Here is a 15351-nt window from a genome sequence, read left to right as displayed (position 1 = left end):
TCATCTGAAGCCACTGGTATAGTGTCTGAGCACATAGTATACCATTTCAATAAATAGTAGCTCTAATAGCTCACTATTAACCACTTTCAGGTTGGTTGCACAATGTCGACAGCTCAGCCTAAGAATATATATATATATACATATATATATATATATATATATATATATTCCCAGGCTGTGCTGTCAACATTGTGCAACCAACCTGAAAGTGGTTAATAATTAACTATTAGAGCTACTATTTATTGAAATGGTATACTATGTGCTCAGACACTATACCAGTGGCTTCAGATGACTGGTCTTTGTAATTCTCATGGTGATTCTTCAAAGTAGATGGTATTATTTCCAGCTTACCAATTTAAAGAAAAAACACACTGGCTCAGGGTTTATGTAACTTTCTTGAGATCATATAGCTAGTAGTGGTGAAGTTGTTACTAAAAACTGAGCCTGACTACTTTCAGAGCAAATGTTGAAGTGAAAAGAAATAAAAGATAAAACTGGAATGATGTGCCTAGAGGGCACAATTTGAAAACCACTGGTCATATCCTGCTGTCTCTTAATCTCCTTTTTTTTTTTTTTTTTTTTGAGTTGGAGTCTCACTCTGTCGCCCAGACTGGGGTGTGTGGCGGCTCCTGGCCACCGCAGCCTTGCCTGCTGGGCTCCGGCGATCCTTCCACCTCAGCCTTCCAAGTAGCTGGAACCACAGGCGCGCACTACCACGCCCAGCTAATTTTTGATTTATTGTAGAGATGAGGTCTCGCCAAGTTGCCCAAGTGGGTCTCGAACCCGTGGGCTCAGGCAGTCCACTCACCTCAGCCTCCCAAAAGTGTGGGATTACAGGCTGAGCCACCGAGCCCGGCTTAATCTCCATTTTTATAAGTTAGGAAACTGAAGCTTAATTTAGTAGTTTGCTCAAAGATCTGAAGTCACTTTTTATCATGACGTCTGTTAACAATTATTTTTTCTGTTAATTTTGAGTGTTTAAAAATCCCTTTTAAAAAAATATTTGTTGTTTTTTTGTTTTGTTTTGTTTTTTCTTTTGAGTTGGAGTCTCACTCTGTCACCCAGACTGGAGTGCAGTGGCCGCTCCAGGCTACCGCAGCCTCGACCTGCTGGGCTCCGGCGATCCTTCCGCCTCAGCCTTCCCAGTAGCTGGAACTACAGGTGCACGCTACCACGCCCGGCTGCTTTTTGAATTATTGTAGAGATGAGGTCTCACCAAGTTGACCAAGCGGGTCTCGAACCTGCGGGCTCAGGCAATCCACTCACCTCGGCCTCCCAAAGTGCTGGAATTATAGGCTGAGCCACCAAGCCCGGCCATATTTGTTGCTTTTTAAATACACACATATTTTTTGTTTGTTTGTTTTTTTTAAGTTGGAGTCTCACTCTGTCACCCAGACTGGAGTGCAGTGGCCGCTCCAGGCACCTCAGCCTCGACCTGCTGGGCTCCGGCGATCCTTCCGCCTCAGCCTTCCGAGTAGCTGGAATTACAGGCATGCGCTACCACACCCGGCTGATTTTTTGATTTATTGTAGAGATGAGGTCTCGCTGCCCAGGTGGGTCTCGAACCTGCGGGCTCAGGCAATCCACTCACCTCAGCCTCCCAAAGGCGCCGGATTACAGGCTGAGCCACCGAGCCCGGCTACATATTTTTTTAGAGACGGGGCTTGTGCTATGTTGCCCAGGCTGGACCGAAACTGCTGGGCTCAAGCTATCCTTCTACCTCAGCCTCCCAAGTTGCTGGGACTACGGGCACACCACTGCTCCCAGCTTCTAAACTCATTGTTTTTCAGTGGATGCAGTGAAAAGTTGCAGTTAGCACTCTTGGAGGTAGCAAATAAAACTAATTTCTTGTTTATCCTTTCAGAGATATTCAGTACTTTTACATGTGAATTTGAGTGGCTTTTTGTAATTTTTTTTTTTTTGAGTTGTAGTCTCACTTTGTCGTCTAGGCTGAAGTGCAGTGGCACACTTATGGCCATAGCAGCCTCAACCTGCTGGGCTCAGGTGATCCTTCCACCTCATTAGAACTACTGATGCATGCCACCATACCCAGCCAGTTTTTTTATTTATTGTAGAGACGAGGTCTTGCCATGTCACCCAGGCTGGTCTCAAACTTCTGGACTCAGGCAATCCTCTTGCCTCTGCCTCCCAAAGTGCTGGGATTACAGGCATGAGTCACCGCGCCCAGCATCTTTTTGCAATTTTTATTGCAGTACTGTACTACTGATGCATGCCACCATACCCAGCCAGTTTTTTTATTTATTGTAGAGACGAGGTCTTGCCATGTCACCCAGGCTGGTCTCAAACTTCTGGACTCAGGCAATCCTCTTGCCTCTGCCTCCCAAAGTGCTGGGATTACAGGCATGAGTCACCGCGCCCAGCATCTTTTTGCAATTTTTATTGCAGTACTGTCTAGTTACCCACTAAAGGTTTTAGGGAACCTTGTATGTGCTGCCACTGTGGCTTGGACCCCATTCTTCCCAAGGTTTAGGTCTCACCTCTGCACCCAGTTGTCATAGTAAGTTCTTTTCCTTTATTAATCAGAATCAGTTCTACTTTACATTTGTTGAGTGTAAACTCACTTGTGCCCTCATACACAGATGTAGTTCTTACCAACTTTAAAAACTCTGATCCCACCAGGTGGTGGCTCACGCCTGTGATCCTAACACTTTGGGAGACTGAGGTGAGAGAATTGCTTGAGCTCAGGAGTTTGAGAGCAGCCTAGGCAACATGCGAGACCTTGTCTCTACAAAAATAATAGTTAAAAAAAAATTAGCCAGGTGTGGTGACGTGTGCCTGTAGTCCCAGCTACTCAGGAGGCTGAGATGGAAGGATCGCCTGAGCCCAGAAGATAGAGGTTCCAGTGAGCCGTGATCATGCCATTGTACTCCAGCCTGGGTGACAGAGTGAGATCCCGACTCAAAAATAAAAAGATACAGTGGACTGGGCACAGTGGTTCACACTTATAATCTCAGCAGTTTTGGGGGGGCCGAGGTGAGAGGACTGCCTGAGCCCACGGGTTCAAGACCAGCCTGGGCAACTTGGCAAGACCTCATCTCTACAATAAATCAAAAAGTTAACCAGACGTGGTAGCACATGCCTGTAGTTCCAGCTATTTGGAAGGCTGAGGCAGAAGAAGGATCACCTGAGCTCAGCAGTTCAAGGCTGCAGTGGCCATGAGCCTGCCACTGCACTCCAGCCTGGGCGACTGAGTGAGACTCCAACTTAAAAAAAAAAAAAAAATTACAATAACTGAATTTTTGGCTAGGTGCAGTGGCTCACGCCTGTAATCACAACGCTTTGGGAGGTCAAGACCAGCCTGGGCAACACGGCAAGACCTCGTCTCTACAAAAAAATAAAATTAGCTGAGTGTGGTGGTGTGCGCTTGTAGTCCCAGCTACTCTGAAGGCTGAGGTGGCAGGATCATCTGAGTCCAGGAGGTCAAGGGTGCAGTAGCCTTGATTGTGCCACTGTATTTCAGCCTGGGCAGCAGAGTGAGACCTTGGCTCAAAAAAACAAAACCAAAAAACTTTGATCCCCTTGGCTCAGGTTTCCAGTTGCCTACATGTGTAGCAGAGCAGTCATTGCTACTGATATATACAAAACAGTAGGAGTATGTTGAGAAGGGAAAACTGAAGTGGGAGACGGAATCATGCTATTTAATATGTAACCTGTTAACAGGAAGCTTATCATTGTGCTCTACCAGAGGTGAGATAGTACTAAAATAAATCACAGAATTACCTCTTGAAGGCATGAATGACAATGCATTCCCATTTGGTTCTGTTTTTTCTTGTGGAAAGTGCTGCTTTTTTTTTTTTCCTGTCATTACCAGTAAGAATGAAAATGGGATTGTGCAGACTCCCTTGATTTCCCCTAAATATACCATAGTGATCGTGTTTTAATTTATTTCAGGATATCTCATCTTAATTAGGATTATAAACTTAATTGTCAAATGCCCAGTGTCAATTCAGTACTGACAAATCTTGAATTTGTTCCTTATGTTCTTGTTGACAGTACTTAAACGCATCATTAGTGTATTGTGGACCTGAATCATAGATATAGTTGGCAAATGGTTGAAGAAACTCAGGATATTTTGGTTTTGTAGCAGTGAGGGAGTAAAATGTTAACATGGTATTCTTAGTAACATGTTTTCAGCGGTGTTTATCTTTTTAAGTTAATAGATATGTCAATTTAGGAGTTATCTGACTTGATTGTAGAAATTACTTTTAAGATATAGAGCAGCTAGACGCAGTGGCTCACGCCTATAATTCCAGCACTTTGGGAGGCTGAGGTGAGAGGACTGCTTGAGCCCAAGGGTTCGAGACCAGCCTGGGCAACTTGGTGAGACCTTATCTCTACAATAAATCAAAAAAATTAACTGGGTGTGGTGGCACATGCCTGTGGTTCCAGCTGCTTGGAAGGTTGAGGCGGAAGGTTGAGGCAGAAGGATCGCCTGAGCCCAGCAGGTGAAAGCTGCAGTGGCTGTGAGTATGCCACTGCACTCCAGCCTGGGCGACAGAGTGAGACTCCAACTCAAAAAAAAAAAAAAGTTGCTGGGCTCAGTGGCTCAGCCTGTAATCCCGCGCTTTGGGAGGCTGAGGTGAGTAGGTTGCCTGAGCCCGCGGGTTCGAGACCTGCCTGGGCAACTTGGTGAGACCTCATCTCTACAATAAATAAAAAAAAAATTAGCCGGGCGTGGTAGTGCACACCTGTAGTTCCAGCTACTTGGAAGGCTGAGGTGGAAGGATTGCCGGAGCTCAGTAGGTCGAGGATGTGGTGGCCGGTCCAGTCTGGGTGACAGAGTGAGACTCCAACTCAAAAAAAAAAAGTAAAGCAATTTCATATTTTTGCATTCTGAATGGTTTTGTTGGATGGTTTAGTAATTTTCCTAAAAATTTAGCTTGTCATATTTGAAGGTGCTATTGCAGATGGTATTCTTTCATATGATGACTCATTAGAGTCACCCATACCTGGCAATCCTCCTTATGAATTATGCATAAAATTGTCCATTTTGTAAGAGCTGTAACCCTAAATTGCTCTAAGCAGCTGTGTTTCTCAGTCTATAGGTTGTTGAACCATTACTTTTTCTTTGATTGTGGATGCATAGAACTGAGAAATACTGGCATCCTGATCACCATGTGTTACTGTTATGTTATTATTGTTGTGAGCCTCACTATTGCAGCCAAACTCTGTAGAAAACCGTACATTTCTATTCTCTCTCTGTTCTGCTTTTTGTTAAGGTTGCCATATAAACGTCACATTTAAATACCTAAGTACTTACTGTGTATACAATTCTTTGCTAGGAATTGGGGAATGTGTTGGTGGGGAAAGTTGTGGGTTATAATATAAGACAGGACCCGACCTGTAAAAAGAAAAGAGGTGTAAGCTCCTCAGATGATTATTGTTGGAGAGTATTAATCAGAAGATATCCTCTAGTGGGTGCTTATAACCTAAGCATTCTGTAGGAAGGTAAATAGCGAGTCGACTTTGCTGGCTGAAGTGGTGAGTCAAGTAGTACCAAGAAGTAAATGTAGTAGAGGAGAGTCAATTGGAAGATTTAGAAAGAATAGAAAGGCTGAGGAGTTTGAATTTAATTTGAGAGGCAATTGAGAACTACTGTAGGTTTTTATCGACCTGATTTTTCTTCGTGTGCATGTATGTGTATAGATGTTGTGGGTGGCAGGTGTAGGGAGGCTCTAGGAAGAAAGGCAGGAAACAGTTGCTATCTTGGGAGGAATAGCTGTACAGGAAAATCTTACTCATTTCCATCTCCTTGCCTTTTATCTTTTTTTTTTTTTTTTTTGAGTCGGAGTCTCACTCCATCGCCCAGGCTGGAGTGCAGTGGTACGCTCATGGCCACCACAGCCTTGACCTGCTGGGCTCAGGTGATCTTTCTGCCTCAGCCTTCCAAGTAGCTGGAACTACAGGCATGTGCCACCACGCCCGGCTAATTTTTTGATTTATTGTAGAGATGAGGTCTCGCCAAGTTGCCCAGGCTGGTCTTGAATCTGTGGGTTCAGACAGTGTTCTCACTTCGGCCTTCCAAAGTGCTGAGATTATAGGGATTATTACCCTTACTATTTTCTTCTTGTTTACAACACCCTCCTTTGTCTGTTAAAACATCTTTCAAAGCCTAGCTTAAACTTCTCCTTTGAGCTCATTTACTTAAAATTTTTACTATTTTGTGCTCATTTAGTGTGTGCCTTGTCTTTCCACGTAGATTGTAAGCCCTTTTGGTTCTATTTTTTTCCCCTAGAGTTCCAGGCATTTTATTGAATTGAATGAAGGTTTGTGTGAAAGGTATTAACCTGGGATGGATAGAATGTTCCAGGTTTAAAAAGTGTGATTCTTGAAAATGTTTTAACAGATGAAGCAGAATTGATGTCTTAGGTTTTGAACTTTTTGGAGAATGGCAGTGTCCTTGCATTTTTTAGAAATTGCTGTTCATGCATGTGAGTTTGGATCCCCAAGCAGGGGAGTTGGATTTCACTGTTATTAATATATTTAATGTGATGTGTTTTATCTTTTCATAAAATGGCCTTATTGATTATCTTACAGTAATTTTTCTTATGGTTATATTAAAGATAATCTGTTTCTAGCTGGGCTCGGTGACTCAGCCTGTAATCCCGTGCTTTGGGAGGCTGAGGTGAGTGGATTGCCTGAGCCCGTGGGTTCGAGACCCACCTGGGCAACTTGGCGAGACCTCTTCTCTACAATAATTCAAAAAATTAGCCGGGTGTGGTAGCGCGTGCCTGTCGTTCCAGCTATTTGGAAGACTGAGGTGGAAGGATCGCTGTACAGCAGGTCAAGGCTGCAGTGGCCGGGAGCGGCCACTGCACTCCAGTCTGGGCGACAGAGTGAGACTCCAACTCAAAAAAAAAAAAAAAAGATAATCTATTTCTCACTATTAGCATTGTGTTAATTTGATTTAGTATTCTGTAATGGATCTAAATGTTATAACTAAATGTAGATAGCTAGATACATTGTCAGGAGTTGGGTGGCATCCATCCAAGAGAAACAAGGTAAAATTGTACAGTAGTTGGCTAAAATGTGTAGCCATTATGGTCATTGTTGGAGTGTTATTGCAAGACTTCTGATTATTATGGCTCAGAAGAGGCAAAGGACTTGGTAAAAGTCCAAAGATGTGTGATCACAACTATCAAGTAGTAGAAGGAGCTTGGATGAACAGAATGGATTATTCACTCATAGTCTACCAGAACAGAAAGGTAACTTTTTAAGTTTAGAAACCAATAACCAAACAAAGTAGATAGCAAGATTATAGAATTTTCATTACTTTTGAGAGTATAAATAGGGTTAAAAAGTGCTTAGACTAATTAGAGGAGGATAAGTCTGTAATAAGATTAATGGTACCTATGTTTTGAGGATTAGTATTAGCCTTTGTGCTTGAGGTCATGGGGGAGAACCATACTCTCCCAAAACATCAGTCATTGCTTGAGGAACTGTGCTAAGGTAGATCATGGAGCTGAATCAGTGAGGGCAACCATAAGATTGTTCTTTGGCAACCTGTACTTTGTTGGCAGACTTGGGCTCACCTGATGGATGATTATGTACAATCACACAAGCTATTTATTAGTACTATTAATCAGCTGATTCTGGAAACTATAATACAGTTGCAGGGAGAATAATATGTGATTATATCTATCTGTCTGTCTATCTATCTATCTATCTATCTATCTATCTATCTATCTATCTATCTATCTATATGATTCTTTGGCACAGTTGACAAAGTTTCACTTTCTAGGACTTAGTTTAAGGCTCTTTTACCCATGGAACAGTTTGGAATGATGAACATACTTCCTGTTGCCATTGTGTCTGCATGTTAACTGATTGATTTGACCGACAAAGTCAAAAATAGGGCAAATAAAAATTTAAGCTCACTGTTCTAGCCGGGCATGGTGGCACATGTTTGTGGTTCCAGCTAATTGGAAGGCTGAGGTGGAAGGATCGCCTGAACCCAGCAGGTCAAGGCTGTGGAGGCCATGGGAGTGCCACTGCACTCCAGCCTGGGTGACAGAGTGAGACACCAACTCAAAAAAAAAAAAAAAAAATTAAGCCCACTGTTCTGATGAGTGTCTCATGCTGATGAATGAACTGGTGAGTCAGATGACTAGCAACACAATTGAGCTGCTAATAAAAAGCAGAGTCAACTGTTTTTCATTATTCACCCACTCAACTCTAATGACACTTAATAATAATGAGTAATCTAGTGGCAGGTGCCAGGATTGAGGTTTTGGTTGGATGGTGATCCTTCTGCCTGATAGTGAAATGAAGTCAAGATTTCTAAATATGCCTGACAGCCAGAGGGCAAGTTTGCTGATAGATTGTCACTTGCTAAATGCTTTTTTCCCACCGTGGAAAATTTTTGGTGTATGATTCATCATAATCTTGAATAAAATAGTTGAACAAATAGTTATTTGCTTTTTGTTTGTTTTTGAGTCGGAGATTCACTCTGCTGCCAGCAGCATGATAATGGCTCACCGCAGTGTCTGCCTCCTGGACTCAGGTGATCCTTCTGTCTCAGCCTCCCAAGTAGCTGGGACTATAGGTGCATACCATCACACCCAGCTAATTTTTTGATTTTTTTTTTTTTTTTTTGTAGAGACAGGTTCTTGTTATCTTGCCCAGACTGGTTTTGAACTCTTAGGCTCAAGCAATCCTCCCACCTCAGCCTCCCAATGTATTGGGATTATAGACATGAGATATCACACTTGGCAGTCTTTTTTTTTTTTTTTTTTTATAACTGATGGCTTAGAAAGTGTACATTTTACTTCACCATTGATTAATTGATTTTTTTTTGAGTTGGAGTCTTACTCTGTCACCCAGGCTGGTGTGTAGTGGCGCACTCATAGCCACCTCAGCCTCCACCTACTGGTCTCAGGCCATCCTTCTGCCTTAGCCTTCCAAGTAGCTGGAACCACAGGCATGCACCACCACACCCAGCTAGGCAGACTTATTTATTTTTATTTTTATTTTTATTTTTGTTTTGTTTTTTTGAGTTGGAGTCTCACTCTGTCACCCAGACTGGAGTGCAGTGGCTGCTTCCGGTCACCACAGCCTCAAACTGCTGGGCTCCGGCGATCCTTCTACCTCAGCCTTCCAAGTAGTTGGAACTACAGGCGCGCCCTACCACGCCCGGCTAGTTTTTGATTTATTGTAGGGATGAGGTTTCCCCAAGTTGCCTGGGCGGGTCTCGAACCCGCGGGCTCAGGCAATCCACTCACCTCAGCCTCCCAAGGCACGGGATTACAGGCTGAGCCACCGAGCCCGGCTCCAGACTTATTTATTTTAGCATGACTGGAATTTGGGGGAGGGAAATGCTGTAGTAAAGTTCCATGGTCTTTTATCTAAAACTGGTGGGATCAAATGCATTTCAACATTCACAAGTTTTAGGACTTTAGACAGATATAAAAAACTCCCAGCCAGGTCTAGAGCAGCACGTTACAGTAAAGCATGTTTATGTTTCTGCAGCAAAAGATATGAGTATTTCTACTAAGTGAGATAAACAGATTCTATAACTAGCTTTATGTTAGGTCTGATTTAACCTCAGATGAGTTGTTGGAATTTTTCTGGGATTTTGAATGGAGGATGAGGGATTGTGGTCCTGCACTGTTTGTCAGACTGTATCTTTAGATGACAGCATAAAATGGCCGGGAGCTAGATGCAGAAAGGAGATGACAAGATGATTTTGATTGACAAAGCAGAGTATAATTAATGACAGTATCTTTGGGTTTCTAGGATTTGTACTGTGTTCGCAGTGACCTGGGGAACCTGCTCAAAGCCCTGGGTCGCTTGGAAGAAGCCAAGGTAGGTGTTTGATAGAACACATTTAAACATCAGTGTTATGAAAACTTGTACTTTTTGCCAAGTCTTCAACTCTTCATTGAGCTATCTTCACAAAACAGTCCTATGAAACTGAGGAAAACTGATGGTATGAATCGCCTCAGACTAGAGCAGGGCCAGGCTTTGGCGAATCTGTTCTAAATCTGGGGGTAAAGCAAGAACCTGAACATTTTGGAGCCTTTCTGCTGAGCTAAATCATCCTTATAACAGTGGGCTCTGTCATGATCTTATGTGGGAATAAATAACATTCCTTCAAATCCGAGGCTTGCCTGCTGGTGACAAGCAGAGCGCCTGTGATTTGGCTCAAGATTCCTATATGATGCAGGTGCCATTGAAAATGCTGCTCTTCTAAGTCCTTTGTGGCTTGTAAGTGGAGAAGAATTTCATCCAAATGTTACCCTGTAATACTGGCATTTAAAATTCTTATTTAACCTTCCTCCCTTCATCTTCCTCACCCTTTTTACAGTGGAAGAAAGGCTGTTAAAATGATTGCAAATTAATAATTGGAATATCCTGCCCCTTGTTCCCACTCCCTCCCCAAGTTCCCTTTTCCTCTTTTCCAATCCTAGTTATCTACCTTCTTTTCTTCTTCATTTCCTTCTTTTATTCCTTCCCACCCCCACCCCCTTAAAAATTCAGAAGGACAAAGCTGGTTTGTTTGGGAAATGGACTGATCGAAAGAAAACTTGCCAAAGTGGAAAGGTGGCTTTTAGCATTCTGTGTTTCCAAATAATGAATTTGAACACCAGGTTGGGTTAATTAAAGCTTTTGGTATAATTTAAAATTAAATTTATAAATGCAGTTGTCTTGTTACAAGCCACCTTACGCAACCGCGCTGCAGGGGTGAGGAGTGGGGAGAAACCAGAATGCTTCTGAAAACTCCCACCTGTTGCTCTGAGCCCCACGCGCATGCTAATGCGTGGAGTGTATGCGCAGCGTAGCTGTCTGTTTGCTTCATCCCGGGAGGGAGAAGGCTTTTCAGCACCATCTAATGTTAAAAGGCACTAGTTTAAGTGCATAGCTCATAAATTCTGCTGACACTTTGGATTAACCTTATGTAGGTTTCCAGCTAATGAATTGTAATTGATTTCAATCTTAGCTGATAAGTCTAATTGGTAATTTATAGAACAAATATTTGACAAGCTCCTATTAATTGTCACCCCACCAAGCGGACAGCTAACATGAATTGCACTTCACTGCAGCTTTAGAGATCGGTTTAGGCTGAGACATTGCGCCTGCATTAGGTTGCTGACTTCTTTATTTCAGAGCTCTGGAGACACCTAGTTTGAAAAATGTTATTCTGTTTTTTTGTGAGAACTTAGTGAACAAGAAAATACTCTTGAGTGAAATGCAATGTATTTCTTTTGTAATCAGTGCATTTGAAAATTCAAGCCAGCATATTCCTAGTAGATGGAAGCAAAATTAAGTTGTCTTTGTAGAAAATGAAGAGCCTTTCTTCCAGCAAAAATCCCTGCTGTATGCAATAGCCCTGATTAACCCTCTCCCTTCTGCATGTTTCCCATGTTACAGACTTGAGACTGTCCTCATTCCCATATGTAATAGACATCCAAAGAATTTCAATTGCTTTGTTGAACTTTTACTAATGATCTTGTTTTTATTTTCTCTCTTGTTTTTGGTTTTTCACCATTGATATTGTATTTAGAAGGTTTCAGGTGGGTGAAACCTCCTATTCCATGCGTAAGGTGCCTCGCTGAAGGGAGCTCGAGGCCTGGATCTAGGGCAGACACACAACCTCCTCCTCCTCTTCCAGCAAGGAACGCACCGAAAAGTCACATGATGAGAAATATGGTAACGGGTTTGTAACTGCCACAGCAAAACAATTTGCCTCCATGCCTGAATCTTCTGTCTTGTGGCTTCAGAAACAGCTTAAAATAATTTTATTTACAAGCAAGTTATGTAAGAGAATGTTTTATACTATAGCCACAATTCTGTCAAAGATAAGTAAAAGTTAATTAAGATATTAAAAATTACTAGAGATAATTTACTTAGTAAAAGCTTCTAACTCTTCTTGTTGTTCATTTTTTTTCCTTTTTTCTTCTTTGTTTGGATTGCAGCATTCTGCTCTTCTGATGATGCGCTGTGACCCTGCAGTAGCGCAAAGGCTGCGCAGCGTTAATGCGCATTGCGTGCGAATGAGCCCCTGTGAACGGTTGACTAGATGAGTAATCTGATTGACTGGCTCCCTCAGTCCTATTCTGTAGCCTTTTTGGATAAAATTGGGTTTTAACATACCTTGAGTCCAACTAATCTCATTAAACAAATATTCTCTATGGGCCTGTCTAGTAGATTAATGGATCTGGTTGGCCGTTTGCTGCGTCTAGGGGTGTTCTATGTAGCGCAGCAGTTCGCAGCGATTGCGCATTGCGATGCTGTTAGGTTGCGCAAGCGATGTTTGCGCTCGCATTACAGGGACCTCAACCTAGGTGCAGTCCTGTCATGTGAGGTTTCAGCTTCAGTCTTCCTTGGGAGACAGGGTCATTGTGAAGATGTAACTTAAAGCCTGGCTTTATATCTAACTGACAGAAAGGCATTTTTCTCTTTGGTAGCATAGTTTTAATGTTAGTGAGGAACATTATTGTTGAAGAGCAACATTTCCCAAAATGTGTTTCATAGTATTCAAATAAAATGTCCAATGAAAGAAGAGTTTCATGATCAACTAAGTTCAGGGAACCTTGTAATACTGTTAAGGCTTAGGGAAGTCCTGTAGTAAAGAAACCTGTTTTCCTAATTTATTTGATCATGAGCTCCTTTTTTCTGATGATACCTCTTAATGCCTTGTAGAACACACTTTGGGAAACAGGAACGGGGCAGGAAAATTTGGCTCTCTAGATACTTCTTGAAAACATGACAAGAGCCTTTAGGTGTTAGGTTGAGAAAGGTTAAGGTCCAACGTAGAGTCTTACAGCAGCTCACTTCCCAGATAAGTCCCAGTGTAAGGGTTGGCCATTGGTTGGCAGAACTGAACATGGTGGTTTGCACTTGGGTTCTGGTGGCGCAGGCGCAGGAGCAGCCAGCTGTGGCAGCGCATTAGTTTTGGCGCAAGCGAGCCTATGCTGCAGGGTCACTTTTGGCTGGTCAGAGAAGGAATAATGATATCACCTTCTTCCCCCCCCCCAATCTTTTTTTTTCCCTTTACAAATTTTCCCCTTTCCCTTTACCTCCTTCCCCTCCCATCTTCTTTCATTAACCCCTCCTAAGGCATGTTATTTGAAAGCAATTGAGACGCAACCGAACTTTGCAGTAGCTTGGAGTAATCTTGGCTGTGTTTTTAATGCACAAGGGGAGATTTGGCTTGCAATTCATCACTTTGAAAAGGTTAGTCGTTAAATTTTAATAATTGGTATTTATGAAGTGCTTACTGTCAGTAATAGGTCTTAACCAGTCATGTAATATTTTTGTTTCTTTGACAGTATGGACAGTCTGACATACAGTGGTTCTACTTAGAGTTTTTTGACTTTACAGTGGTATGTGAGAGGTACAGAGATACACATTCAATAGAAATTGTACTTTGAGTACCCAAGTAGCCATTCTGTTTTTCACTTTTAGTACAGCATTCAGTAAATTTAATGAGATAGTCAACACTCCTATAAAATAAGCTTTGCGTTAGATGATTTTGCCCAAGTGTAGCTAATGTAAGTGTTTTGAGCATGTTTAAGGTAGGCGAGGCTAAGCAAGAATGCGTGGTATGTTTGTTAAAGGCATTTTCGACTTATATTTTCAGCTTATGGCGAGTTTATTGGGCTATAACACTTTCTTGAGTTGAGGATCATCTGTATTGCAGTGTTTGCTGGATAGTATATAGTATAATATAGCAGTTTCCAGTTTTGCATTGAGAATGTACTTTAGTAATTAAAAATGCCTTTTAAAATGGGCTTTAAAGAAGCAAAGCTTCTTGGTGAAAAGGCTGATTCCAGGTCTGGGGCAGGAAAGGTACAGAGTTTGCCTGGAATGCCTTGTCATACCATAAAGCAAGGAAACTTTGATGTATTACTTTTTTTTTTTTTTGAGTCAGAGTCTCACTCTGTTGCCTAGGCTGGAGTGCAGTGGCACGCTCATGGCTACCACAGCCTCAACCTGCTGGGCTCAGGTGATCCTTCTGCCTCAGCCTTCCAAGTAGCTGGAACTATAGGCATGTGCCACCGCGCCTGGCTAATTTTTCTTGATTTATCGTAGAGATGGGGTCTTGTCAGATTGCCCAGTCTGGTCTTGAACCCGTGGGCTCAGGCAGTCCTCTCATCTCAGCCTCCCAAAGTGCTGGGATTATAGGCATGAGCCACCAAGCCCGGCCTAATAATAGATTTTTAATGTTCTCACTACAAAAAAAATAAGTTGGTGAGGTGACTGATATGTTATTTAGTTTGGTTGAATCTTTCTACAACTTATACATAGAGCAAAACATCACATTGTACCCCATAAATATACACAATTATTCTTTTTTTGAGTTGGAGTCTTACTCTGTTGCCCAGGCTGGAGTGCGGTGGCATGCTCAGGCCACTGCAGCCTTGACCTGCTGGGTTCCGGTGATCCTTCTGCCTCAGCCTTCCAAGTAGTTGGAACTACAGGCATGCACCACCACACCCAGCTAATTTTTTGATTTATTGTAGAGATGAAGTTTCTGTTGCCCAGGCTGGTTTCAAACCTGTGGGCTCAGGCAGTCCTCTCGCATCAGCCTCCCAAGTGCTGGGATTACAGGTGCGAGCCATTGCACCTGGCTCACAATTATTCTTTGTCAGTTAAAAATTAAATTTTTTTTTTTTGGAGTTGGAGTCTCACTCTGTCATCCAGGCTGGAGGGCAGTGGCATGCTCATGGCCAACGCAGCCTCGACCTGCTGGACTCAGGCGATCCTTCCACCTCAGCCTTCCAAGTAACTGGAAGGAACTACAGGTGTGTGCTATCACACCCGGCTAATTTTTCTTGATTTAATGTGAGATGGGGGGTCTCACCAAGTTGCCCAGGCTGGTCTTGAACCCGTGGGCTCAGGCAGTCCTCTCATCTCAGCCTCCCAAAGTGCTGGAATTATAGATGTGAGGCACCGTGCCCAGCCTCAGTGGTTGAATTTCTGATTAATTTTAAGTCAGGATCCAAATAAGACTCATACAATTTATCGACATGCCTAACTTTCTTTTAATCCTTTAAAACAAATTAAATCTCAATTTTTATCCCTGGAATTTGTTGAGAAAAATCAGATAACTCTCCTATACAACTTCCCATAGCTAGGATTTTGCTGATTGCACCCCTGTTTTTTTTATTTTTTTTGAGTTGGAGTCTCACTCTGTTGCCCAGACTGGAGTGCGGTGGCCGCTCTCAGCCACCGCAGCCTCGACCTGGGCTCAGGCGATCCTTCCACCTCAGCCTTCCAAGCAGCTGGAACTACAGGCACGTGCTGCCACGCCCGGCTAATTTTTTGATTTATTGTAGAGAAGAGGTCTCGCCAAGTTGCCCAGGTGGGTCTTGAACCTGCGGGCTC

General features: G+C 42.7%; 1 protein-coding gene across 2 annotated transcripts in view; it reads left to right on the top strand.

The window, feature by feature from the left end:
- The window catches only part of OGT (O-linked N-acetylglucosamine (GlcNAc) transferase), a 43704-nt gene that overhangs the window by 5799 nt on the left and 22554 nt on the right, over positions 1-15351 (top strand). For both annotated transcript variants that reach the window (XM_008070912.2, XM_008070911.2), the window contains exons 4-5: positions 9757-9825; positions 13081-13197. In XM_008070912.2, coding sequence (XP_008069103.1) covers positions 9757-9825; positions 13081-13197 — 186 coding nt within the window. The remainder of the gene's footprint in view (positions 1-9756; positions 9826-13080; positions 13198-15351) is intronic.

This window comes from Carlito syrichta, unplaced genomic scaffold (assembly GCF_000164805.1).
Source record: "Carlito syrichta isolate Samal-C Ts95f unplaced genomic scaffold, Tarsius_syrichta-2.0.1 Scaffold314054, whole genome shotgun sequence".
Classification (NCBI taxonomy): domain Eukaryota; kingdom Metazoa; phylum Chordata; class Mammalia; order Primates; family Tarsiidae; genus Carlito; species Carlito syrichta.
The sequence above is the reverse complement of the archived record's forward strand: the minus strand, read 5'-3'. Positions and strand labels throughout refer to the sequence as shown.